At 36.3% G+C, this 26,918-nt stretch overlaps 1 protein-coding gene across 1 annotated transcript in view; it reads left to right on the plus strand.

Moving 5' to 3' along the window:
- The window catches only part of LYST (lysosomal trafficking regulator), a 77,488-nt gene that overhangs the window by 41,213 nt on the left and 9,357 nt on the right, over positions 1-26,918 (plus strand). The window contains exons 21-47 of the mRNA XM_041485497.1: positions 324-522; positions 1,728-1,859; positions 3,957-4,599; positions 5,039-5,216; positions 6,160-6,329; positions 7,715-7,945; positions 8,847-9,013; positions 9,488-9,640; positions 10,837-11,028; positions 11,525-11,703; positions 12,696-12,902; positions 14,177-14,353; positions 14,822-14,898; positions 15,825-16,013; positions 16,750-16,895; positions 16,984-17,080; positions 17,749-17,810; positions 18,187-18,242; positions 19,295-19,447; positions 19,784-20,028; positions 20,722-20,788; positions 21,661-21,817; positions 22,212-22,352; positions 22,756-22,973; positions 24,307-24,537; positions 25,345-25,534; positions 26,398-26,534. Of these exons, the coding sequence (XP_041341431.1) occupies positions 324-522; positions 1,728-1,859; positions 3,957-4,599; positions 5,039-5,216; positions 6,160-6,329; positions 7,715-7,945; positions 8,847-9,013; positions 9,488-9,640; positions 10,837-11,028; positions 11,525-11,703; positions 12,696-12,902; positions 14,177-14,353; positions 14,822-14,898; positions 15,825-16,013; positions 16,750-16,895; positions 16,984-17,080; positions 17,749-17,810; positions 18,187-18,242; positions 19,295-19,447; positions 19,784-20,028; positions 20,722-20,788; positions 21,661-21,817; positions 22,212-22,352; positions 22,756-22,973; positions 24,307-24,537; positions 25,345-25,534; positions 26,398-26,534 (4,794 nt within the window). The remainder of the gene's footprint in view (positions 1-323; positions 523-1,727; positions 1,860-3,956; positions 4,600-5,038; positions 5,217-6,159; positions 6,330-7,714; positions 7,946-8,846; positions 9,014-9,487; positions 9,641-10,836; positions 11,029-11,524; positions 11,704-12,695; positions 12,903-14,176; positions 14,354-14,821; positions 14,899-15,824; positions 16,014-16,749; positions 16,896-16,983; positions 17,081-17,748; positions 17,811-18,186; positions 18,243-19,294; positions 19,448-19,783; positions 20,029-20,721; positions 20,789-21,660; positions 21,818-22,211; positions 22,353-22,755; positions 22,974-24,306; positions 24,538-25,344; positions 25,535-26,397; positions 26,535-26,918) is intronic.

The raw sequence follows: 26,918 nt of genomic DNA on the forward strand, positions 1-26,918 counted from the left end.
TTCTCTACAAATATATAATCCAATGACAATAAACTGTACTTTCAATGATGATTCATGTTCTAAAGTTCCAGCATTTCATGATGGGGCAGTGTAGTATGGAGAAGATGCTCATTTTCCTAAAAATCAACTTGCATAACATATGTAATATTTGGTGCGGGATGGACTGAGGTAACAGTAGCTCCTCTCATAATTAAAGAATACAGTTTTATTAGCTGAGCTTCTTTTCTTGTCTGTTCTACTACAGCATTACAATTTAAAAAAAAAGACAGTTTGTCAAATTAAAATTGCAAGTAGCTTACAGTTGTACTACTCTTTCTTTCTAGGAGCATAAAGAGGGACACCTTGCATCTCTGCCTCGGGAGGTTTGCAGATCATTTGTGAAAATAATTGAAGAAGTACTTGGTTCTCCCCCAGACCTGGAATTGCTGACACTGGTCTTCAATTTCCTCTTAGCAGTTCACCCTCCCACTAATACATATGTTTGTCACAACCCTACCAACTTCTACTTTTCCCTGCACATAGGTAAGTATGCCACCTTTAGATAAACATTAAGATAAAAATGTGGGAATAGACTAATATATTTAAAAAAACCCTTCCCTGTATTTTAATGACTATATATTAAAAATTATTGAACTGTTTGAACTTAGTACTGTAAACTACTTTTCTGAAACAGGTTACAGTTAGACTTTGTTTACTTGGAGAGCTTTCTTCTCTCTATAGCCGTAGATAATTTCTCTGGTGGTTATGCCTTTAGCTTTCTTCAAGTTTGATGCTGCTAAATGGTATGCTTAAGTTTAGCTGCCTGTGTGGACATTTGTTTGTGGGCAAATTTAGAAAAAGCCATCTAGCTTACCTGTAAATGGAACTTCTTCAGAAATGTGTATTTGGTTCTTTCTCCACTTCTACTTTCTTGTTTCCTGTAACTGAATTCCAAGAAAACTAAAGGACCCATGGAGCATTTTTTGTAATTGATCATTTGCACTGCAAGATATCATTGTGAGGCACCATCAGTTCATTGCAGACAAGCTCCTGGCAGTGCTTGTGGGCTTTGAGGAGTGCAGACCTAGAACAACAGCTGCGTTAATATATCTGTACTGGATGATCATTGGCAAAATGATGGATGTGAGCTTTAAAAAAAATATTTCTTGGTCTTCTGAAAACTATGAAACAATGTATAGTTCGTGCTTTAATGTTAGCATTTTACAACCTAAGCTATAACTTGGGTAAACATGGAAAGCATCATCCAAGCTGGAAATATTTTCTCCTTTTGTAAATACCTGTGTACCTCAAGTTTTAGTGATCAGTTTCAGAGGCAGCACAGTTGTGTTTATCTGTATCTGTCCTCTAGCACTAAAGGACTATTTTATTATTGTAAAATTCTGAGTAAGGGGAAAATGCATGTTTTGATACTTGAAGCCTTTTTAGGCTGTTTGAGAACAGCCACCTGTTTTTGACATGACAAAAAGTCAGTTGTCACTACTTGTATGTCTGCAAGGACTGTCTTTAAATGTAATTGCTTTAGTGCATCTTAATATTTTTTATTGCTCTAAAGTAAACTTTGAAGTCATATCGCTAAACCAAAAAGTGCTTTTTTTCAGTTGTTTGGACTTCAGCACTTCTCATTAGCCTCCAAATGTAACTACCACTCACTACTGTGAGTCTAATTTATCAGCAATGCAAACATAAAAAGCTTTTATGTAACTTTTCCCCTTATCTTTTCTTTCTAGATGGCAAAATTTTCCAGGAGAAAGTTGAATCACTTAGGTACTTGAGAAATTCCAGCAGTGGTGGGAAGTCAGTAGACAATTCTGCATTTGTGATTACATCTCCAACTGGATTTACAGCATTACCACTGGAAGGTAAAACAATACTGGAAAAATAAGGATGTTAAGACACGATCCTTTGGCAAGTGTCTAGAGTGCCCTAAAGTGTTACTTTCCCACAGATATTTCTTACAAAGCTCCCCCTGTCCCTTGGAGCTTGATGCCTGAACAGCAGAATAAGAAGGATGGAACAGAACATGCTACCTAAATTGCTCTTCATTCTTAAGTTGAAACAAATTGCCAGGCTGATGGCTCAGGCAGTGAAAGGCACCAGATAAAAGCAGAATCGTTTCATTTGTTAAACAGACCTGCTAGAGATGTATGAGAGTGCCCTGACCAGGCAGCTGAAGTAGTCAGCCATAAGTAGCTCTCTTATCTGGGTAGAGAGCATTAAGCTGATACTTTTCTTTCTCTGTGCATAATCCCTAACATCCATCTATATATTTCAGATCATGTGTGACTGGCTATATTCTGGGTATCACAATGTAATACCTTTTACAATTGATATCTTGTTGCTGTTTTGTTTAGGAAAAGGAAACTGAGTCTTCAACCACTACTTCAGTTGCAACAAGTTTTTTCAAATATTTTAGTTTTTTCAGTAAAGTAGTATGAAGAACATATCACAGTACTAAATTTTGTATAGAATCAGTCCTTTTCCCTATACGGAAAACATATGAAAAGTCATTCTTCTAAATAAGTACTTTTAGTACATTTTTATGTCAGTGTCACCAAATTGTTGGTTTTGAACAGACATTATTCATGTGTACCAGAGGAATACTCAACATCATTTTTTGTGAAAATGTTTGAGTGCTTGTGATTCTTAATTTGAATTTCCAAATGTGTATAAATGTATAATTTATATGATCTCATATTTAATCAAGAACTATAATAGTGATAGGACAAGGAGTAATGGGTACAAATTAAGAGGGGAAGTTTAGGTTAGATAGTAGGAAGAAATTTTTCACTGTGAGGGTGGCAAGACACTGGAGCAAGGTGCTTGGGGAGGCTGTGGATGCCCCAACCCTGGCAGTGCTCAAGGCCAGGTTGGATGAAGCTCTGAGCAGCCTGGTCTAGTGGCAGGTGTCCTGCCCATGGCAGGAGGTGCTGGGACTAGAAGATTTTAAAGGTCCATTCCAGCACCTTAACACTGTGTTATTCTGTAAAATAGCAGAGCCTGTATGTGTGTTAGGTAACCCGCTACGTGCATGTGGGTTTGCAATTTGTTGTACTACCTGCTGATGTGTGTGAAAGCTTGACTGTAAGATGGCTGCAGCTGTGTAGGTCTCCCTTATTGTGTGAAGGCCAGCTTGGTCTGGCTGTGCTGGCACACATGTGTGTATATTCATGTATTTGTTTCATATATTTCATAGATTTCTCATTAAAAAATACATTCCTAATGCATGGTCATTGCCTTAGTACTAACTGATGCATAGTTTTCAAAATACTTGTGAATGAAAAAATTCTCCTTTTCCTAGTCTAACAAGTAACTGCTTCTACCAGTCTTGTATACAGACATCTTTCTCTCTCAAAATTATATTTTGTTAAAGACTTGTAATATGCTCTGAAAGTTTGACTGTTTCAGGTCAAAATGTGCAGTTAAAAGCAAGCACTGTTAATTAAAACATGTAGTTCTTTGTTCTAAATTTGAAGTATGTGTAAAACCTTGGTGCAAAAGAGTTGCTGAGTAGAAATTTGATGTCCACTGAAACACTGTAGATTGGACCTCTTACACCAACCTTCAAATAGAACCAGCTGCTTTATTTGACCCTGCTTTGAGCAAGGATTCTGGTGTAGACACCTCCAGATGTGCCCTCCACCCTCTGTGATTCTGTAAAAGTTCCTGCTGAGGGTTAGGTGAAAGGATCATAACTTAAATCTCAAAACTCCAGTATATTGGCAAAAATTATTTTGCATTTTGTTTCTCTTGCATTTGTGACTTGCTAAATATATATATAAATAGTTTTATATTTCTACTTTCATTAACGAAATCTGAGCTATGTTAGGCATTGAATCAGTTTTGCGCATAAAATTAACTTGGGTCACTACAATTTTAAATAGGTGAAGAGTGTAACATTATTAGAAAAGCTGGGTTTTAGTGTGAAAGGAACGCTTAAGATATCCTTATTTCTCTAGAGACCGCTTCCAAGGCTACTGTACAGCAGAAGATAAGCTCTCAGGCACCTAGAAGGCTTTCTAAAAGCTTACCAGCATCACCTACTTCCTCACCCCAAGTTCATCGAAAAAGGCTGACTGAAAGAATGGGAAGCAGTGTTGATGACCTGCAGATCCTCGGTGAGCGTGACTACGTTGATCTTCAGGGTAGAATTGGTTTTGTAGAAAGTTCTGAAACTATAAAGAGAGTACAGGAAGAACTCTTCCTTAGCAGCTGTGAGTCTGCAAAAACAGTTTGTGACTCAGAGCTAACATCTGCTGAAACATTTGAGGATATTGCAAAAGAAGTGGAGTTATCTGAAAGTGCACTAGAGAGTAAAGAAGCTGATACAGACCTGAAATGTACTGAAGCTGCTGCTGGTGGTGGTGCAGCTGAGGCATCGCTGCGTCGTCCAGACAATCTGAAAGGACTGCCTTCATTTCAGAAGGGGCAGGGTAACTTTGCAGGGTTGGGTTTGGCATTCTCTGTTCTTGGAGCATCTTCAGCCATTGCTCGCTGGCCAAGCTTTGCTGACAAGAATGTTCTTCCTGAAGACTGGGACAGTCTTGCTTTTTCTTCACCTAATGAGAATACCCCAAAGCCATCTGAAAGCCCTGATGACAGGTAAGCACAGAAAAGAATAATGTAACATAAGCTTTAATGTCTCAGTTCTTGTTCTTGATTAATATACCATAAAAATTCAAATTCTGAAAACTAAGGGAATGTTTTTAATAGCTGTCATGCACAAATTTATTAAGCTTTTAGTGTATAGAATGTTCTATTGTCTCAGTTTTTGCTGTATTTATATAACAAATTTAAAAAATGAGGATTTTTGCTCTGTACAGTAAAAGTGAGAAATGCTCATAAAAAGTAGCTCTGGTTGGTTTATCCAGTTTACTGTCTGCCATCTAAAAATAAGTGTTAATGAAGATTGGTGGCTAGGAGTATTGGAGAAATTGTCTTCCAAATTTCTAACCTGAACCCTCTTTGTGTCCCTCAAGAATTACAATTTTGCATTTTTTAATCTTTCCTGCTGTGGTGAAACATATTCCTCTCTTTTCAGATGTGCAGAAGACTATCTTGTGCTTATCTGTTGTGGTTTATATGATCTCTTGCGTGGAGTTCTCCTAATCCTACCAGATGTCATGCTAGAAGATGTGATGGACAAACTTATCCAACCTGATTATCTTATAGTTCTGGTGAACCACCCATCTCCTCTCATACAACAAGGAGTCATTAAAGTAGGCCTATATCAAATGTTTTCTCCTAAAAATATGTGAACCAGTACAGTTAACATGTTGGATATGTGGTGGGGTTTTAATGTTTTTGTTGACCTTTCTTCTGTTTTCTACATTTGAGTTTTAAAATAAGCTTTCACCCTATGGATTAAAAACAAAAAACCCGAACAAACCAAAAAACAAACCAAAAAAAAAAAAAAAAAAAAAAAAAAAAACACCCAAAAAAAAAAACAAACAAAAACAAGCAAATCACAAAGCAATATAAACACAGTCTCTTTGAATAGATAAATGTAGTCCATAATGTAAGCCAAAGGCCTTAAGAGCTTATTGATAGCATTACCATTGTAAATGGAAGCAACAATGCAGAAAGTCAGTGACACAAAACATGATGCAGTGTGTAAAAGTGCTTGCACTTTGTTTGGCTTGTAACAGAGTTGACTTTGAGTTATTCTGAGGAGTTGTGCACACATTTGTGGGCTGAAGATGGACTTGAGGCTTCAAAATGTTTTCCAAGATTTTTGTAGTATTAAGGACAGTGTTTCTGTATGATGACATTATGTAGATGAAAAACTTTGAGTAGATTTCTATTTCAATTTGAGAAAGAATATGACATTGACTTTATTGAGAATGGATGTTGTGCATTTCCACACACACTGAAGTGTAAGATTGAACAAATATAAAAAGTTTGAGTATTTATGTATGCATTTGCTAACTGTTGTGTTTGATTTCATCTGCCCCAAACTTGATGAAAAATGTGTGTTCAGATCAAAAATATATTATCAAATATTGATTGTAACAAGGACAGTGTAGATTGCAGCTGCAATAGTATAATTGATGTTTGTAATCTTGAATTTTAAAAAATTTCAATGTCAGACAACAATTTCCCTTTCAGGGCAGTTATATTAAATGTTTCATTCTTACACCATAATTATGCATTTATTTTTAGTTGTTGGATGCATATTTCAACAGAGCAAGGAGGGAGCAGAAGGAAAAATTCTTAAAGAATCGTGGCTTTTCTTTGTTAGCCAACCAGCTGTATCTTCACCAGGGGACTCAGGAAGTTGTAGAATGCTTTTTGGAAATGCTTTTTGGCCGCTCTGTTGGCTTGGATGAAGAGTAAGTAATGCTTTTATGTCCTGTAACAATATGTGAGTTACAAGCAGTGCACTTTACTGGTCAGCAACCATAAAAAAAAACTATTCAAAACTATTTTGGTATGTTTTGCTTGTTTAACATTGAAATGTATTAAAATCCTTAAGGCTGTTGTGTGGCTCTTAAGCTGTTTGTAAGCAACTTCATCTGATGGAGGCTGTCAGCAGGGATCTTGTAAATACTCAGACTTTGAGTGCCTCAGAGGCCTTGAACTCAAATGTCATGTAATCTCTGATCCTACAGGAAACTGGTTTGTATCCTTAAAAGTTTTAAGTAGTAGTCACTAGACTTCTCTTAAATTTTGGTGGGTAATTAAGGAAAAATCTTGATGCCACAGCTGCTTCCGTGTCTTGGCTCCAAATTTAAATGGCTGTCTCTTTTAGGGAAAAATCCCAGAGATACACCATTTTCATGAACCAAGGAGCCACCTGATATTGACAGAAAAGGAGATTACCTTTAAGCAGACAGCTATATACATAAATTATATTTTTTAGAATTAGTCTGACTACTTAATGCTTGTACAGAAATCACATGTGTAAATATAATAATTGAAAAAATCTTGCAAAAGGTTCCTTCTCAATTGCTGCCTCTGCAGGATTTGTAGCCAAATTACTTTTGCCTCTTGACCTGATCTTCACCACTCAAAAACTACTCTTGTTTAACTGCAATATTTAGTCATGGCTGCTTAATTTGTCCCAAGGCAGAGAACTGTTGCTTCTTTAGGATTTATTATGGGGCAGGAAAGATAATTCTAATGTTTAATGTCTCAAGTTTTTAAGATAGTGTATAATAGTCATATGATGGGCTGATAATGTTATAATAGTAATGCAGTTTCTTAGTGCATAAATAAAACAAGGTCTGAAGCTCTGCTTTGAATTCTGCAATCACTGTAAGCCAGGTACCAAACTTAATTAAACCTCAGCAGTAATGGATATGGGATATCAAACCTGCTGCCAGTCAGTATATTGTTACAGTGATGACAAGCTGTATCTGTTGGCTATGTTAGTTATAATAGCAACATTGGAAGGGTGATGCAACGTTCTTCTACACTGATTAAAAACTCCTCTATTTTTATGAAGTCTGTATTGTAGACAGCTGGTAATTAGCTGAAGCATCAGATTTACTTCTTAGGCACTTCATTTCTTTGTGGCTCAATGAAAAGTTTCTTTTTCTCTTATTGGATTTTTTAGTAGATAGGTGTTGTTACTACAATGAAATGTAGGAAATTACCATGGACATCTTTGCTAAAATACAAGCATATGATACAGAACTGGTTTTCCAGTTGTCTGTACTGTTTTTGTTACCAGATTGTTCTTAAGGATGCCATTTACTCACATTTCTGTTAACAGATTTGATCTGGAAGATGTCAAGAATGTCGGACTTTTTCGAAAATGGTGTGTCATTCCTGTTCTGGGTCTAATAGAGAATTCCCTCTATGACAACGTTCTGCTGCATAACTGCTTCTGTCTCCTCCTGCAAATCATAAATTCCTGCTCAAAAGTTGCAGACCTGCTGCTTGATAATGGTTTGCTCTATGTGTTGTGTAATACGCTGGCAGCTCTCAACGGACTGGAAACAAAGTGAGTATTGTTTCTTTTGCTATCAAATATTCTAGGCACAGCCTTCAGGCTAGGAAGAAATTCCTGTATTGCATTTTTTCTACTTTTTAAAATTATCAGAGAGCATGTACAAAATACTGGGTTTGAGGTTTTCAACTTTATACTTGTAAATTAATGTTTAGTCATTTCATATAGTGGAATATAAGGTGTTTCTTAAACGTTCAAGTGAAATGACATTTTAAAATGTGAGTTTGTCACACTGTCTGCACTTTCAGTGCTTTTCTTAATAAACCTGAACAGTAAGATAAAGGCCCAGGAAATGGTAGCATTCTACTGTCTCTATGACCAATATCAAAACTGAAGAAAAGTCTCTTCTGTACTGCCTATGATTTAATATTGGAGATTTTGAATAACTTCAATGACTTTATTAGCAATAAAGATACTGTACTTTAAAAAAATATTATACAGGGAACAAAGGAGAGACAGGGTTTTGTTATTTTATTTCATTAGTTGGTATCCTGAAGAAATGGAAAGGTTTCCTTTTTACCTCAGTATAGTTTTTGTTCAGCATGATTACAAAATGAGATTGTCCTGATACCTTTTTGAGAAATATAGGATTTCAGACTTGTTCTTTAACTTAAAAATCTGATAGTAATACATCATTGCTTTTTCAATAAAACTGTGCTGCACTCAACATTAGAATGCCTCAAAAATTTGCAGGCATCCAATCTGCCAAAGTTAGCGCTAAAGAAATGTCTAGAGTTATAATATTCTAGTGTTCAGAAGTGACATTTTTATATGAAGTACAACAAAATATTAGGTACAGTTGGCAGAAGTAGCAAGGGGAATAATAATGGGTCTTGTTAAGAGTTACAGTCTACTAGAATTGTCATGTTTCTGGTAACTACAACTTTGTTTGCAGCATTCCCTTGAATGACTACAAGTTACTTGCATGCGATATACAACAGCTGCTGGTAGCAGTTGCAATTCATGCCTGCAGCTCCTCAGGTTCTCAATATTTTCGTGTTATTGAAGACCTCATTGTGCTGCTGGGTCATCTCCAAAATAGTAAAAATGCAAGGATGCAAAGTAAGTTGTCTGCTAATTTTTGGGGTCATGGGACTGGAAAAGTAAATCCCTTCCCCACTGTTTTCTGTTTCATATTCCTGCTGAGGGAGAAGGGGGAGTTTTCTGGTGATGAATCTTTCTCTTCTAAGTGGTTCTCAAATTAGTAGTTTCCATTAGGAGCCTGTCTTGTGGTCAAGAATTGTATACTGCTAATCTGAAAAAACAGTGACTGTAGAAGTTCTTTAAGGATATTTAAATGAAAACATTCTGTATAGTTTCATTTAGCTTGTTTTAGAGTGATCGAATTCAATGGCTTTTCTATGACAACTCATTTCTGTAGTGTCTGTATCTGTGGCATAGCAAAGTGACTTTGTGTGACTCCTGTGGAATCTAGAGTTCCGTAGCTCTTGACCCATGTTGTGGTTTGACTTGTTACAAACATCTGGTAAAAATTGCTGAAGATGTCTTGTACACTTTGTATGCCTGTCTCTCTAGATATGGCAGTTGTTCTGCAGTTAAGAGTTCTTCAAGCAGCCATTGAGTTGATAAGAACCACAGCAAGCCAAGATGCTCAGGAGCAGGCCAGTTCAGCCCCGGCGCCCTCGGCACCACATCGCGCAATGTTTCAGAAGCGCAAAGGCATCGCGGGTGAGTAGCAGCAGGGCGGCATTCTTGTGCTTGCTCCTGTGTGTGTTACTTGATGATTCCGTGGTATTACCACCTTTGGGGATTCTCTTAAATTCACAAGTTGCTTAGTAAAAATGTTTTTAAAGTAATTTGTAATGCTTGTAATAGCCAACCTCACAGTAAGTTAATGCCAAAATCGAGGTAGTGCTTGTAACTAAGACAGCTGTGATGTGGGGATTGCTTTGTTGCACAACTTTTAATTAGAGACCGTCCTGAAATAAGTACCTGCCGCTCCAAATTTACACTTGGAAGTGCCACTGTGGTTGTGGTTTTAAAACCTGTATTGAGTTCTAGCTTTAGCAGTAATGCTTTCCCTGTGTTTGGTAGCTACTCAGTCCTTCTGTAAAGGTTTTGGAGTTGGATGTAAGTTGATTTTGTATGTCTCTTGCAAATACAGCTGCATTAAAGACTTCACAAAGGATACAGTTAAAAAACCTGGCAAACACTATTTCCTGTTTACTATGGCAATGTTTCTCTTGATGGTCAGCTTTTGAGACCCCCTCTCCATCAACCTAGTAAAATATTTTATATACATGTTCAGTACAGTGAAAATGTTTTTATATCAGTGAACTTGTAAAGCACTAAAGGTAAATAAAAATAGTTGTTTCCAAAAGAAGGAAGTACAGTCAAGGCCTCCTAGTTAATTTCAAGAAAATTCTGAGGAATAGTCTTGTAAGTTAGATACTGTGCTTCTATTAGTGTCAGTAGGTATGGTACAAAATGTGTTTGCTGATATGTCTGGCTCATAATTTGTGCTGATGAACCCACTCTGCAATATGCAGGATTTTGTTCTATCACTAATTTTTAATCCTTTATCCAATTTATACAATAAAAACAGGATAAAAAGAGGAGTAAAAGTAGTGGGTTTGAATGTTTAGCAAAAAGATATGGAAGTCATACCATAAATCTGATCTTGTGATTAACTCATTTCATGGTATTACTTATTGTTTGAAATTTAAATATTTATTCTCAAAAAGCCTTAAAAATTAAAAATAAGAAAGCCAAACACCCAATGACACTTATGTCCCCTTTGATATGGATATATTTCAAATGTTTGTTTCATTAAATGATGTGAAATCCTTGGATGAAAGTAGTTGTTGAGTGATGGAGTTTTTGTGCATTTTAGTAGAATTCTATTAATGCTTCTCTCCTTAAAGGTTCCAGGAAGTTTTCACTCGCTCAGTCTGATGCTCTGCTGGTGAAAATGCGCTCACTAGCAAGTGAGGAATTCAACATGATGATGCAGCGGAGAATGAGCCAAGAAAATCCTATCCAAGCCACTGAGTCTGAGTTTGCACAAAGGTTACAGAGGCTGACTGTTTTGGCTGTTAACAGGCTCATTTATTTAGGTAGGATTTCTTTTTGGTTTGTTTCTGTTTGGATGAAAAAACGAATTCTTGCTTTTGGAATGCTGAAGTGTTAGAGAGGAAAGTTGTTCTATTGACACGAATTTAATGGATTTAACCATAAAGCATCGTTCTCTATGATTTGTCAGTATTATGTAACTGGAAATCTGGGTAATGTTTTTATCTGAATGAACTGAACAAGTTGTTTTATTTCTACATTAGTCCATTCATCTGTTAACTGCATGAATTATTACATGAAGATTTAGCTGCCAAAGGGAGCATCTGCTCTCTTAAAATGCAATTTTTCTATAAAATGGTTACATTGGTTAGCAAGACTTGATGACTTTGAGAGCTAGTTCAAATTCTGCAAAAGCAAGAGAGAGTGTAAGTGTGGTAAATATATTAGTAAAAGCAGTATTTGATATAATGCCAACTAAAGGTTTGTAGGATTGTCTTGCTTGAGATGGTACTGATCAATATGTACCTCTTAAATTTTCAGCCTCTACCGAAGAGTGCCTTGATGTACTGGGTATAACAGAAAATACATGTCAAAGCAGACTTTCAGCATCCCAGCTGGAAGTTCCCGAAGAGGAAAGCCAGCAAGAACTGACTAGCAGAATAAATCCTTTTCTTAAAGAAATGGTCAAAATGTTGGTGGAAGGAATCAAAGTATCCATTGTAAGTAATTAGATGCTGTCCACATTAAAGCATATTTCAAAGGTTCCTTTATTAGGAACTGTCATGCATAGTGTATTCTGTTCCTAAATGCTTTTCTTATTGCCTCTGTCCATTCAACTGTGGCATTAAAAACTGTTGTTTCCCAGTTACTTTGCAGTTGTAAAATAAAAAATGGATGTGTTATGATTTTTACCTTTACATTTAGCAAAATTCTTCTTGAACAAGAACACAAATAGACTTTCTTTTACTAAGGAAATTTGCTTGGTCTATTCAATGTTTAGGTTTGCTGAAGCCTATAAAACCAGATCTTCTGTGGATCCACAGGTGGTGGATATTTTTTGAGCAATTTGTTGATAGTATATTTTAGAGTTGGGAAGGAGAGATGTCTCTTTATTCAATTCTTAATAAAGTGGTGAAAGTCTTCTAATATACAGGTGTTAGCTTGTCAGCATTTCCAAGGCAATCAGTTTTTACTTGAATAATACAAAGTGTATTATTAGTCTTCATTAGGTCATCTTGGTAAAAGCAGTTCTACATAATTTTTTTTTCTAGCTCAGAAAAATTACATTTGATAGGTGTATTATCTTTCCATTGTACCATATTTGTAGTACTTTTCAAAGATGGCAAGTTTTTTCTTGTGAACACACACACCTCCTTCCAGTGCCTGCTTTCTAATCTTTTGAGGTAATCCATTCAGAAACTGGTGATTAATGTAAAAGGGCTGTTGATTAAAATGAGCAATAACGAAACACTCTGGTTTTTAAATCCTCTACATCGCAATTTTCACTTTCTGGATTATTTTAGTAGAATGCCTTTTAACCCATAATAATAATCACTATACTAAACCAAACCACTTATTTTGGTAGATAAAACTTTGTCTTGCATTTTGATCATACTAACTGTGTTTATTTTGTAATGTGAAAAACTTGATAGAAACTTGATAGAAGAAAGTCCTAATCCTGTAATATTAAAAAGTTGTCTCCATTATTTAGGGCACCAGCAGAATGAGCACTCCAAAACAGCAGTGGAACAGAATCCTCTTGTTATGTAAGGACACATTCCGTACGCAGCTTGGGAGGCTTCTTGTGCATAGCTTGTCTCCTCTAAGTCCTCTGCAGGAGAGGAAGCAGGCTTTGGAGATGGCACACGAAGTAAACCAGCAAGAGATTTTGCGTGACTGTCTTAGTCCAACTTTGCAAGTAAGCTCAAGAGTTTTTGAGAGAAGTTTCTAAAACCTATATTCAATTTTTTGTCTAGCTTTTACAATTATTTAGAACTGTATGAGCTAAGTTCTTCACTGGTACTTGAGCAATGTTTAGTGACTGACAATTGTCATACAAAACACCTGTGTGTACCTCTGCAAATGCTATACTATCCTGAGGACAGATAGAATTAAGTCTGGTTATGTTGGTGCTGTTCTGCATCAAACATATCCCCTGTGCTGTGCAGAGACAAAAGCTGATACTAGTTTTAAGAGGAAGGATTTTGCTGAGGAAGCTAGGAATTAACATGCCCTAAAAAAGCAAATTGAGGAAGGAATTATCCTCAGTTTGGAACTCTTAACTTCAGATTTCCTGAAGCTTGTAAGAATTGATTGCAACTGGATTTTAAGAAGCAGTCAATCCTCAACCAAAGCAGTACTCTCTCTTTCCTTACTTAGCCTTTATTAGATCTTAAAGTGCAATTGTGTATTCCATGTTCTTAAGTTAAAAAGCTGAATAGGCTCTCCCTGCTTTTCTGAGTTTGTCAGAAGAAAGCTTTTAATGGTGCTATGTTAGTGCAAGCTTGAAAGCAATCATTTTTGTGTCACAAGGAGAAATCAGGAAGGAATGTTGCAGTTGGAGATCTTCAGGAGCTGCAAGAATGAAATAAAAGACATGCCACAGATTGAGTCACTGTATACTAAGGAGAGAAAGTATTTATTGGATTAGTTTATGGCACTCACATATTTCTGATCATGTATACATTGTTCAAATAAATAAGTTTTATCAGGTAGAAAAGATTTCATGTACTAACAGTGGCTTCTGTGTGGGAGTGTCACGTTGAATGCATTTATGACTTATGTCTGCTTAACTTCATTAACTGTCACTTCCAATTTGATTAATCAAATGAGGTGTAGTGTTCTTGGCATGCAAAATTAGAAGTCTCTGGTACGTATTTCCTGAAGTATAAATAAGGCTGCAGGAGCTGAGTACTGGAGGAAGAAAGAGTTTTCTTGCAAGCCATTTGAAAAGTCACAAGATGCTGGGGCAAATTTTAACATGTGAGGATAAAATTCAGCATGTTTTCTAGTTTTATAAAAGTTTATCTTTAACCATTAAAGCTGTCTTTTTCTTTAAATTAGAGAATAATTAGAAAAAATCTGCACAGTCTGACTAGAAAAGGGAATAAAAATGGAGGGGAAAATATTGCTCAGTGTTGTGGAAATGAGCATGACCATACATTCTCCTCTTTCCTTCTTTTCATCTTCTAGCATGGGCCTAAATTAGTGCTCTATTTGTATGAGTTAATGCACAATCACAGTGATGGAATGACCAAAGAACAACAAAGAGCAGCAGGAGACTTAATGAATGCACTGAAAAATTGTGGCTATAAATGCATTCCCCTGAGCCCACGACCAAAACCAGATTTAATAAAAGCTTTGAAAGAGGTTTGTGAATTAAAAACTTTGCTTTAAAAACTGAATGTATTTGAGACAGTTGTCTTACATATGATCAGAGTTTAACTGCAGATTGTGGTATTCTTTGGTGCATGGCTTATGCTTTTGGGAATTATATTTGGGTTATCAGTATTTCTGTCACATACTCTCAACTTTGATAGCAAGCTCACAAGCTTCTTGGTTAAACATATTATTTAATCCAGAGGAAGATTAGAGTTCGTAATAAGCTACTAGTATATCTAGAAAATAATTTTTGATTTCTTACAAAGAGAAAAATTATATATAAATATAATAAAATGGCAGTAACTGAAATGAAGCCTTGCTAGTTTTAAATGCTGTGAATATATAAGTTTAACAGTTTTGTCACTCTTCCTTTTTAAAACTGGCATACCCTTTAGCCTCCCCTTCCTTATTTTGACCATCTGAGAAAAGAAAATAATGTGTTAAACTTCCGTTCAGGATCAGAAGAAATATGAGACGGAAGAAGGTGTAAACAAAGCTGCTTGGGAGAAGACAATGGCTAATAATCGGCAGAAGTAAGTACCTTAGAGGGGCTGCAAGAACCTTAAGAAATGTTCTCTGTTCAGCACTTCCCATTGCAAAGTTGCCTATGTGAGTATGGATGGCTTTTTTTTCAAACTAACAGCATCACTAGCTCTCAGGCTTTTAAGCATGCTATTATATTATAGGCATGTGCCTTTTGGTAGGTTGTGTAATAAATAACGTTGTGTGAACCTCAATACTGAATTGGTTTTTTGCACATTTGGCATTTCACCCTTAATTTTATGACTATTGCATCTGTCCAATCACCTCTCCTGTTGCTGTGGTCTGTGCAATTAAATGTCCTACAACTAACTCTAACTAACATTTTCAACAAATGAAATACTGTATTCGGTGTACAATTTTAATATTTTTATGAGCTGTGTAGACTACTGCTCCTTGGTGTAATTGTAAATTTCAGTACATTGTGGTAGATTGAGTTTTCCATTTATTTAAAGTTCAGGCTTTGCCATGAAATTAGATTTGAGATGCACACACAATGTGCTTTAAAGTAGGCAAGTGCAATAGCTGTAAGGATTAGCTTAGTCAAATTCCTGCAGACAAGTGTTAAGACTTTATTATGTTGAATGATTTAGGAGATTTAATCAGTGGTAAATTAGTGTCCTTACTGCAGATTTTTATTGTAACGAGTATACATTAATTAGTCAAGCACGTTAATACATAATCATTGATCTTCTGACTGGCTTGTCTTGTCTTCGGCCAAAAGTAATAGGTTTTTTGATGGCTAAGAAGCAGAAGGTATTAATGAATCTCATTATGTAGGCTAAGTTGTTCTGCATCTGCTGTAACAAGAACTTTACATATCTACTGCCAAACTGATTGTATTTTATGAGGCATTTTTGGTGTCTTTCCCTTTTCAGTGTGTTTATTTGGCATTTTAAACCACAACTCTTCTCCTCAGTCTCTTTCAGCGTCTAGATACAAAGTCTAAAGACATTTCTAAAATAGCTGGAGACATCACACAAGCTGTGTCACTGTCACAAGGAATGGAAAGGAAGAAAGTAATCCAGCACATCAGGGGGATGTATAAGGCAGAGCTGAGTGCCAGCAGACATTGGCAGGAACTTGTTCAGCAGCTTACACATGATCGGTGAGTTTTCTCATCTCGGGGAAAAAGTGAGAGACACCTGATGCCGGACATGTGCTTCTCATTCTAATCAGAGGCATATGAAATGGAGATGATACTAAAATTAGAATTACTTTTGCTAACCCATCTGATAGTTAGACTTGTAAAAGACTTGATTTTTTTTTTTTTACCCTATCTTTTAGGGTCTAGTAGTATTTCTATCCCATTTAGACAGTTTTTTTCATCATATACCTTTTGCTGTGCCTAATACAATGAAGAGTGTCCTAAAATATTCATGTCTTGCACAACATAGATGGAGTAAAGAAACATTTTTGGGGTAATGTTATTCACATTAGCATCTAGATACTCTGTTCACTAAATATTGTAGAACAAAGGATGTTAATGTTGATGTTGATAAGAAACCAAACTAGGGTATCTTCACCCCTGCAGAACTAGTATTATCTCCTGTTTGCAGCAGCAGAGTTTTCAAAATAGTATTGGATGCATTGTATTGCTGTTTTCATTAGAGTGAGTAACTTCAAGAACAGTTACAGTAGCAGCTTGTGAAAAGTCATTCAGTGGAATAGCTCATAAAAATAATCTAGAGAATTCAGTCTTTTAATACTTTTTTTCAGAAATAATTGCCCAGTGTACTTCTGTGCAACTTCTGTCTTTCTACTTTTTAAAGAAGAGCAGAATTTATAAGCACATATGCTGCCTCTGCTGCCAGACTCCTTACACATCTTTTTTTTTTTGTCAGAGCACTCTGGTATGACCCAGTCTATTACCCAACTTCCTGGCAACTGGATCCAACTGAGGGACCAAACAGAGAGAGGCGCCGCTTGCAGAGGTGCTACCTAACTATTCCAAACAAATACCTTCTCCCAGACAGGCAAAAACAGGAAGGTAATTAAAACATTTTCAATGCTGAATGTAGCATAATATCTGAATTGCGATGACTGTTACTACCTTATTATTTGTGATGTCCTTATAGGTGTGATAAAAACTCCATTGTCTTACTTATTTGAAGACAAAACACATTCTTCTCACTCCTCTACTGTAAAGGACAAAGCTGCAAGTGAACATATAAGGTATATTTTGGATAACACATGCTTCTCTTTCCTATCTTCTCCCAGTCAAATGAAACAGCTTTTTTTTTTTTTTTGGGTCTTAAAAACATTTTTTTAAAAAATCAAGTGGGAAATGAGACCAGTGTCAAAAATACTAGGCATTTTGCTTTACTCAAAAGCAAAAGACTAGAGCTATCAAATACTATCTGGTGTGCTGTGGATAGAACCTGTGGGATAACCTGAAGAGATCTCTTATTTTTGCTTAGTAGCACTGCCTGTCCTAGATATCTGAGATCTGGTAGGTCTTTCCATCAGAGTTCAAAAGCAAATTGCCTTTCCATCCTCTCTGCTTTTATCTCTGCATTACTTAGCTCTGCAGTCAGAGTGTCAATTTGCCACCTGTTACAGGCACTAATACAGCCTGAAATAACTGCAGAGAACATGCAAAGAAGTAAGTACAAATACACTCATAAGCAAGTCTAGAAAGTTGAGGTTCTATTTCTTTCCCTCTTTGGGATATAAACCATTAGTCATGTTGTTGGACAGTTTTTTCAGCTACAACTTGGAGAAACCTTGAACCTTGGAGTCTGTGTGGTTTAGGTTGGTTTTAGGCCTGCTAAAAGGTACATCAATCCATAAGGATAGGCATTTCCATAATCCATAAGTATTTCCACTTTGAAATATTTCAGAGTTAATCGAAGATGTGTAAGTGTAGCACCTTCTAGAGAGACTGCTGGTGAACTGTTGCTAGGTAAGTAGAATTTTCATTCTTTATAAATCCATTCTTTGTTCATTTACTGTATAGATACAGAAGTCTGCTGTATATATAAACCTGGAGAATTTTTTATAAGTAATTGAGCTCTTGCCTGACTTTGTGGATTACATACTTTATAGATCAATTTTGCCTTTCTTCTCTACTGTTTTCATGAGTGCTGTTTGAACTGCCAGTAAGTTTTAAGATCTGCAGACCACTTGCTAAAATGTGGAATGATAAATTGTATTTCTGTCAAGTACTGTCTTGCCCCAAGTACTATTCTTAGCATTCTTAACTCATGACTAATGTTTATATAACCCAAAGATGCATTGTGCAATACCGTGTACCTTTTCGTAACTATTTTTTGCTGTAGGAAAATGTGGCATGTATTTTGTTGAAGATAATGCCTCAGACACAATTGAAAATTCGGTAAGCTTTAGAACATATTCTAACTTTCATTAGAAAAATGTTTTTCCAAACTTTCCAGCTTTCGTTTTTCCAAACTATGGGCATGAGTAGCTTTCTTCAGCAATTTCAGCAGCAGTAATACTAGAGTTAAAGATCTCTGGACAAAGCTAGCCAAACTGATTAGTTTGGTTTGTGTTGCTTCTGGTAACCCTGGCTATGGAATTGGTGGTGATAGAGGAAAACAGGAAAGATGTGGGCCTGGGACTGGGAGGGAATGAGGAACAGGTGATGTGAGAGGCTTCTGCAGCTTGCAGTGCATTGCTTTGATCTTTGTTCATCAGCAAAGTGCACAGAGTTTGCTTTGATCTGTGCCTGAGAACTTGCATCAGTGGAAGCTGGGGCACTATGAAGTGCAGAAAGTCACAGGTGTATGGATTGTACTGTGCTCCACAGCATCTCATTCCTGAATTTTACATTATATATGATGTTCTAGCTCCTCCCATTTCCTATACAAGAGGATTGTTTCATGAAGGAAATGGGAGCTGAGCTAATCCTTCTAAGATACAAAGACTAATGTGTAAGTTGTTTATACACCCAACAAATATGTAAAAGTAATTAAGATATGCATTGCACTACTGAAAGCTTTAAACTGCTTTTATGGAGCTCTTCCTTGCATCTACTGAACAGACAGTTCCTGTGATTTAAGATGCTACCAGCTGCTTTGTCCTTCACAGGACTGTCAGAGCTGGGATTCTCAACAAAGTTCTGCTTGCTCTGATTGGCTGTCCAATATTTTTAGCTTAAGAGCCATTGAAAATGTGGCAGTGCTTGCTAGTGCTGGGTAGGGAACTGGAGCAGCTGTGGAGCGTGTGTCATGTTCTACCTACTGCTTTGAGGAAAGTAGAGTATGGGGAGAGTAGCTAAAGGAAATCACAACAATGTATTAAAGCATTGCATTAAAATTAAAGTTTGCCTTATGATATGCTGTATTGTTATAAACTGGCTGCATTGAAGGGTTTCTTGTTTGGAAAATCCACTATTTAAAATAACTTTCTAAATTGCAAATTTTGCAGAGTTTTCATGGTGAAACTGAACCAGCATCATTTTCTTGGACCTATGAGGAAATTAAGGAAGTTCATAAGCGCTGGTGGCAGTTAAGAGACAATGCTGTGGAAATCTTTTTAACAAATGGCAGAACTTTACTCTTGGCTTTCGATAATACAAAGGTACTCTGGCACCAATCTGGAGTTATACACCAAAGCATTTTGCTGTGTCTTTATAACATGTATATTCATGCGTTAGGTTTTAGGGAGACCTGTTGCATGGACTAATTAAATTTTGCCTAATACCTTTGACAGAAGTTGGCTCAGCTAGGCTTCTGGCTGATCATAGGTATGTTGTAAAACACATCTCTGATATATTAAGATATTGAAGAATCTTAGTGATACTAGACATTATTCTCTTACAGCAGATATCTGGAAATATACAAAATGAGAGAAACTTACTCTTGGTTGTTTTAAACTTCTAAATTGTATGATTAAATCTATGGTGTTTTCTTCTAGGTCCGTGATGATGTGTACCACAACATCTTGACTAACAATTTGCCTAACCTTTTGGAATATGGAAACATTACTGCTTTGACCCACCTGTGGTGCACTGGACAGATTACTAACTTTGAATATCTGACTCATTTAAACAAACATGCAGGTCGTTCCTTCAATGATCTCATGCAATATCCAGTATTTCCTTTTATACTTTCTGACTACACCAATGAAACGCTGGACCTAAATGATCCCTCGGTATATAGGTAATATGAAATGCTTGAAACTCTTTTCTCAAATACTTGAACTGATGATCCTATATAGCTTTTTAACTTTGTTGTACTAAACTGCACACACACGCAAATGGAGCTATTCAGGGACAAGCCTCATCTCTAATAACTTGGGCTTTTACAGTAAGTGGCTGCTTTGCCTGGGATATTGAAATAAAACAGGTGTGTAGATTCAAATGCAGTGTATTGGAGTTACACTGTCTTAATAGGCTATGTATAATCCACAGAATTAAATAGAAGTTCTATGTTTAAATCCATATGATTACAAACTTCCAGGCCAATTAGCAAAAATTAAATAGAAAAGGAAATAATATTGTAAATTACTTAGCCAGATACAAAATCACAGTCTTATTTGAATGGATTTGATTGAATTGTCCCACCCTAATAAATTTCTGTTATGTTAATTTAACATTTGTATGCACTGAGTCTTTGCCTTTATAAGATGCCTCTGATTTGACTGAGGCGCTTGGCATTTGCTTGCCTGTTACTGTGCTGTGGATCCAAGTTTGCCTTTAGCACGAACTGAAAGTTGTTTTTTTATTTTCTGAACTTTCTTGAAAAGTGTTAAGTTTTCCTTGGCCTTTTCATTATATAAAAGATGTTATTCTTAATGATGTGAATCAATATTGTAATAAAAATTACAACATATCAGTACTGCTTTTGTTGCAGAAACCTGGTCAAACCAATAGCTGTGCAGTCTAAAGAAAAAGAGGATCGTTATGTGGATACTTACAAGGTAATTTGGATAACGTTTTCTTCTTGCCTTTGTCCCATGTATAAATGACTCTGTGGCTTTAGTTTTTATAACATATATTTATTGGGGAAGAAGAAACCACAAATACAGTATTTTATGGCTACAGAGCTCTTACTTCCAGGAAACATTTCCTAGGAATTGTTTTGTACCAAACTTGGAACTTGTGTTTTTTTTCCTGAAACGTCAAATCAATTTAACCCATCCATGTGATACTGTTGAGGAATTTAAATGGGTACCACCTTGTATGGGAACTTGTATACATTTAAAGATCCCTAAAGATCAGGAAGATAATTTACTACTGTTTAGTTGACATTACTTGGGTGGAATTTGTAGCTGTTTGTTCTGTTAGATAACAGAAACGCTGTTCTCCCTCAAGTAGTTTATTTTAACATGCCCTACTATGAAAATGGTGGTTTTTAATTTTTTTCTCCTTAAAATGTTTTAAAGCCTGTAGGAAATAACACCATACTGGGGAATTAAAGCATCTGCATCTGGACTTTAAAATTGGTCTGTGTCACCATGGTCTACTATATTATTTGCAAATATTGTTTTTTCTGTGAGACTGCTGTGTTAGAAAACAAGACAGGGGAGTGGGGAAAAGCAAAAGTAATAAATAATGGAAAGTAGGTAATTTAAATTGGCTGAAGACTTCAATACCTAACTGGATTATAAAAGTGATTGTGTGTCTTTAGACACTTAAGTGTATTTAATTCCAGATCACTTTTGAATGTATGCTTCTGAAAAGTTTGAGTGTTTATTCCTAAGCAATTTAGGCAAGCACTTATTTTTGTTGTTGGAATGAATCTAAGGAGAAAGTTTGTGATTTTATTTTTCATTCTCTCCTGTTTTTCTAGTATTTAGAGGAAGAGTACCGTAAAGGAGCACGAGAGGATGATCCAATGCCCCCTGTACAACCCTATCACTATGGGTCTCATTATTCTAACAGTGGAACTGTACTTCATTTCCTGGTTAGACTGCCACCTTTTACTAAAATGTTTTTAGCTTATCAAGGTAAGGTTGCATTTGCTTGTACTTGCCTTTTACATCTGGGCCTTGTTCCAATAACCCAGGAATGCTGTATGTTACCCTATTTAGCATAGGTTTTCTAATTCCAGATAGCTGAGCTTGGTAAAATGAAATCTGGTGTGCTTTAACAGTAGATCCATTCTTGAAATTATCAAGCTAGACCATCAAGCTGGTCATCTGATGTTTATACCTTAGTTTCTGTAGCATAAAAAGCTGACCTCTGTTTGACTTGCAGTCGATGTGTAACACATAGCAATTGAGATAAGAGAATTCTAAATGTTCTCAGCTAACTAGAGGGCAGTTAACAACATGAAGTTGCAGATGTGCAACTGTTAGTGTCCATCACCAATGTAACAATTGAGTTTGGATTTCTTTACAGATCAAAGTTTTGACATCCCAGACAGAACTTTTCACTCTACCAATACAACGTGGCGCCTCTCTTCGTATGAATCAATGACTGACGTAAAGGAGCTTATACCAGAATTTTTCTACCTTCCCGACTTTCTAGTTAACAGAGAAGGTATACTAAGAGGACAACAGAACTATATACCCAAAAGAGTTGTATGATCGAGCTTACGGGTTGAAACTGAGAACATTTATATGCCTTGGCTGAATATGCTTAGTAGAAGATGTATGGGAGAAATCTGACACAAATTTGTGGGGTATGCTAAAAAAACTGTTATGTAGGAGTTAAGTTGAGTTTTTCCCTAATTTTGTCAGCAGGGCAAAGGAGTTTGCTGTTTTCTCATTTTTCCATTTGAATGAGTATGTACAGCTGAATATGTTTTGGAGGGACTTATTAATGATGCTGCTTTGTTGATTGTTAATCACCATGCTTAATCATTGAGGTCTATAGAACCCTGTAGACCTTTTTGAGATTACTGTCAACTGAAATGTTGGAATATTCACCCCTCTGTTTCTAGGTTTTGATTTTGGAGTGCGTCAAAATGGTGACAGAGTTAACCATGTCAATCTTCCACCCTGGGCCCGTAACGATCCTCGTTTGTTCATCTTGATTCATCGTCAGGCTTTGGAGTCTGATCATGTTTCCCAGACAATCTGTCACTGGATTGACTTGGTGTTTGGTTATAAGCAAAAAGGCAAGGCCTCTGTTCAGGCTATTAATGTCTTTCATCCTGCAGTAAGTATTTGTTAAGCAGCATGTTTGTTCATTGTCCTTAGTAAGTTAATGGGGGTGAGTTTGGTCTGACTTGCTTGGAAAACATCAAGAATGAAACAAGATCCCTTGCTCATGAAGTGCTGAACAAGAAAAGGCTTTAACCATTTCAATGTTGAACTGTAAGATCCCAGTGGGTATTGTGAGACTTATTGAATTTTTGTTCCTCTTTCTTGCCTTGAGGTAGGTGTGGAGCATGATCAGATCTGGGATTTAGACTTTATGGATAGTTGTTTGCGGTGGCTTGCAGTAGTCTGATTGTTGTAACTCTGTATCTGCTTCCGCCTAATTCAAAAGCTCTTAATTTAGGCAGGTGCTGCTGCAGCTTTTGATAGAATTGAAATAGTTCTGTGTGTCCTGAGCTCATGGTGTTTTCCTTCATACATCTCCTGTGTTCTGTGCCTCTAATGAGCACTTTTCTCTACAGTAAATTTAATTTCAAATAAGTCTTCGTTTAGTGTTAAGATTTCCAGAGTTTTACTGCATAATTGTAACACGGATATCTTGAATTGCATTCTTCAGCTTCAGTCCTTACTATCACAAGGTTTGCTCAGCAGGTAGTCCTAGTTGTAAATGCATTCGAATGTTTCCTGGTTTTAGTGTTTGTTCTATGGCTGGAAAAGCTAATGAAATGATAGTGTGTGGCAGTGATGCCTTTTTCAAGTAGCTATCCAAATAATTCCCTTTCTTTTACTCTTTTTGGGCTTAAGTATTGATTTAGTTAGTACCATGAGCTTCAAATATTAAATTTGCATATTCATCATTTTTTAAAGTGAAAAGTCAAGGCCTTTGGTGTGACTGAGGAGAAGTGCATGATGCACAATTGGAGAGGCATGAAAAAGACAAATTTCCACTCTCTTGAAGTATGAGGTTTCTTTCTCCTTCCCTTCCCCAATAGAGAGCTTTAATATGCTCATTAAAAAGAGGTAAAGAAAATAAATTTCTCCAACTCTTTCCACTTCTTTTGTTTATCATCAGCAACCCTTCCTGTTTTGCACAGATTGGTAAACGTCTCAAAGAAAACCTTCAGCAGAAATTAGTCATGGGATGTATGTGGGTGCAGCTCACATGATAATCCTTAAAGTGGTAGTTTATTCCAATAAAGAGCAGGTGACAAGGTTATGCTCTCAGTGGCTCTTTAGTCAGTACAGTCATTGAGGGATCTCTTCTGGTCCACACCTTAAGCAAACAACTGAATAGTCTGCCTCTGAATTTGTGTGTATGTGTTGCAAAATCTTTCCTAAAGACAAACCTGATGAGCTTATTTTTTTCCCTCTCCTTTCTTTTTTGCCTATAGACCTATTTTGGGATGGATGTGTCTGCTGTTGAAGATCCTGTTCAGAGAAGAGCCCTTGAAACAATGATAAAAACATACGGACAAACGCCCCGCCAGCTGTTTCATGCAGCACATGTTAGTAGACCTGGATCCAGGCTTATCATGGAAGGAGAACTTCCTGCTGCCATGGGATTACTAGTGCAGTTTGCCTTCAGAGAAACCAGAGAACACACTAAAGAAATAATTTATCCAGTATGTAATTTTCAATTGCAAGATGGTTTAATTAATATCATAAATATTATAATATAATATCATTATATATCATAAATAAATATCATTAATAAATAAATATCATCATAAATAAATATCATTAATATTATAATATAATACAGCACATATTAATATGTGCTGTAATTGTTGTACCCTGTACGCTTGGTTTAGAATTTTCTTCCTAGAAGTGCTACTTGCTATATTATATTGTAAAGAAAATACATAAAATTAGGAAGTGATAGTGAAAATGACTTTCATGCATTGGTGATATTTTGTGTAAACTAAGATCTGAGTTCATCTTGGTTTTGGGAAATAGGTGTTGGAAAGCATTTCAGTTAACCAGTCTTATAGTTTCCGTGATGAATTGTGGAATCTGTGTGCAGACCTATAGCAAGCAAACACATACTGTGCTTTCTTCCATCCCATCCTCAGCTTTTTTACTGCCTATAGGACAGTTAAACTTCTTCATTTCAAGCACTTTTTTCCCCTGAAATCTAGTCAGAAACTGCATCCTTGGATTTAGAGATCTGTATTTTTCTCTAAACTACCTGAACTAGAAGCTTGCAGCCTATGCCTTTAAAGAAGGAGTAGAACTACCTTAAAGTTAACAGTTAAACTGATGGTACTAAAGGGCTTTGAACTTGTCTTTCTAGTGGTTTTAGAGCAAAGACTTCAGCTGTCCTTACCATGTGATTGCTTACAGGAAACTGACATGAATCATTCTACATTACTAATGAAACTGTTTTTCTGAAAATTGTATAATTTGAACCTTGTCTGTGCTTGTTTCAGAGTCCATTACCATGGATAAAGGGCTTGAAGTGGGGAGAATATGTTGGTTCCCCAAGTGCTCCCGACCCTGTTGTCTGCTTTAGCCAACCACATGGAGAAAGGTTTGGCTCTCTCCAAGCTTTACCAACTAAGGCTATCTGTGGTTTGTCCAGCAAGTTCTGCCTTTTGATGGTATATAGCAAGGAGCAAGGTATAAATTTGTGCTTTATTCTCTATATGCACAATATATGTGAAATGAGACATAAAAAAATTAAATCTAATGCTACTATTGTAGCAAACTTCCCAAGTTTTTGCTTTTGCCAAAGATTAATTTATAATTTCACTAACAACTTCCACATGTGTGGTATCTTTACTGGAGGCTGGATATTCCTTATAATTTTCAAAACTACAATAGAGGCATTCTGTAATTCATATTTTTCATTGACGTGACTGAAGCATGAGAATTTAACTTAAAAACTTGCCAGCAGGTTGGGTCCAAGAACTGAAGAACAGATGAAAAAACTCAGGTGGCAACAGAAAGGAAAACTTAAGAAATGGATTTTAGAGGCAGATAATGAGAAAAGTTAACCGTAAAAAAGCAGAGGTGAAGAATCTTCTGCTTTCAGTTAAACTTCTTTGAGGGATTCATATTGAGAATGTGAGAACTTGTTTGCACAATCTTTTGTTTTCTTTGTGGCATAGTGAAGGCTTTCTAAAAATAAATCACTTCACATTTTGTCAACAAAAATAAGTAACATTCTCCTAGAAGTTAACAAGCACGTCTTTCTCTAGGTGGAAGGTATTGTCTGCCCCTTTTCTCTGTTCTCAAAAGGTGCATCTCTTCTTCAAAAAAGTTTTGTCCAGGTTGCAGATTGTCTTTGGAAAAGATGGAATGTTCATTTGGTCTCTGAAAACTGTTTGTTTATAATGTGTTACAGACAATACTTCTTTTGAAGCTTTGGGGGGTTATAGTTTAACTTGTGATAAAACATGAACCTGAGACTTTTGTTGTTGACTGTTAAAGTGGTTGAATCTTGCTGTGCATGTGACACAATCCTGTGTGCCTTCCTTCAGGCGTGAGGAGCATGCACAGCACTGACATTCAGTGGTCAGCGATCCTGAGCTGGGGATATGCCGATAACATCTTACGACTGAAAAGCAAGCAAAGTGAGCCTCCAGTGAATTTTATACAGAGCTCTCAGCTCCATCAGGTAAAACGAAATCAGTCTCTTGCTCTTCAATTTAATGTTGGTAGTTGAAGTGGTGGATTGACTTGGCAGTGGGGTGCTTTTGCTTTAGCCTTTTTTGGAGACGAGTGTCCAGTCACAACTCCTTTTAATCTTTGATTTGCTTTGAAATGTGTTCCTCATGGCTTCACTGTTTTATTTGGTTCCTTGTTGTTTTCCTGTACTAGATAAAGATTCCTTTTGAATTAATTTGATTTTTGTAGCTTTTCCTTCTTAGATAATATTGCTGTGAATTTAAAAATGTTTTAAGTTCTGTCCCAAGAAAAATAAATACAGAAAAAAAGTATAGGTGCTTCATGTTGGAAGAACAACTCCACTCTGGTTTAGGATCCATTTGAAAAAGATTGT

This window comes from Pyrgilauda ruficollis, unplaced genomic scaffold (assembly GCF_017590135.1).
Source record: "Pyrgilauda ruficollis isolate IOZ18807 unplaced genomic scaffold, ASM1759013v1 scaffold70, whole genome shotgun sequence".
NCBI lineage: Eukaryota > Metazoa > Chordata > Aves > Passeriformes > Passeridae > Pyrgilauda > Pyrgilauda ruficollis.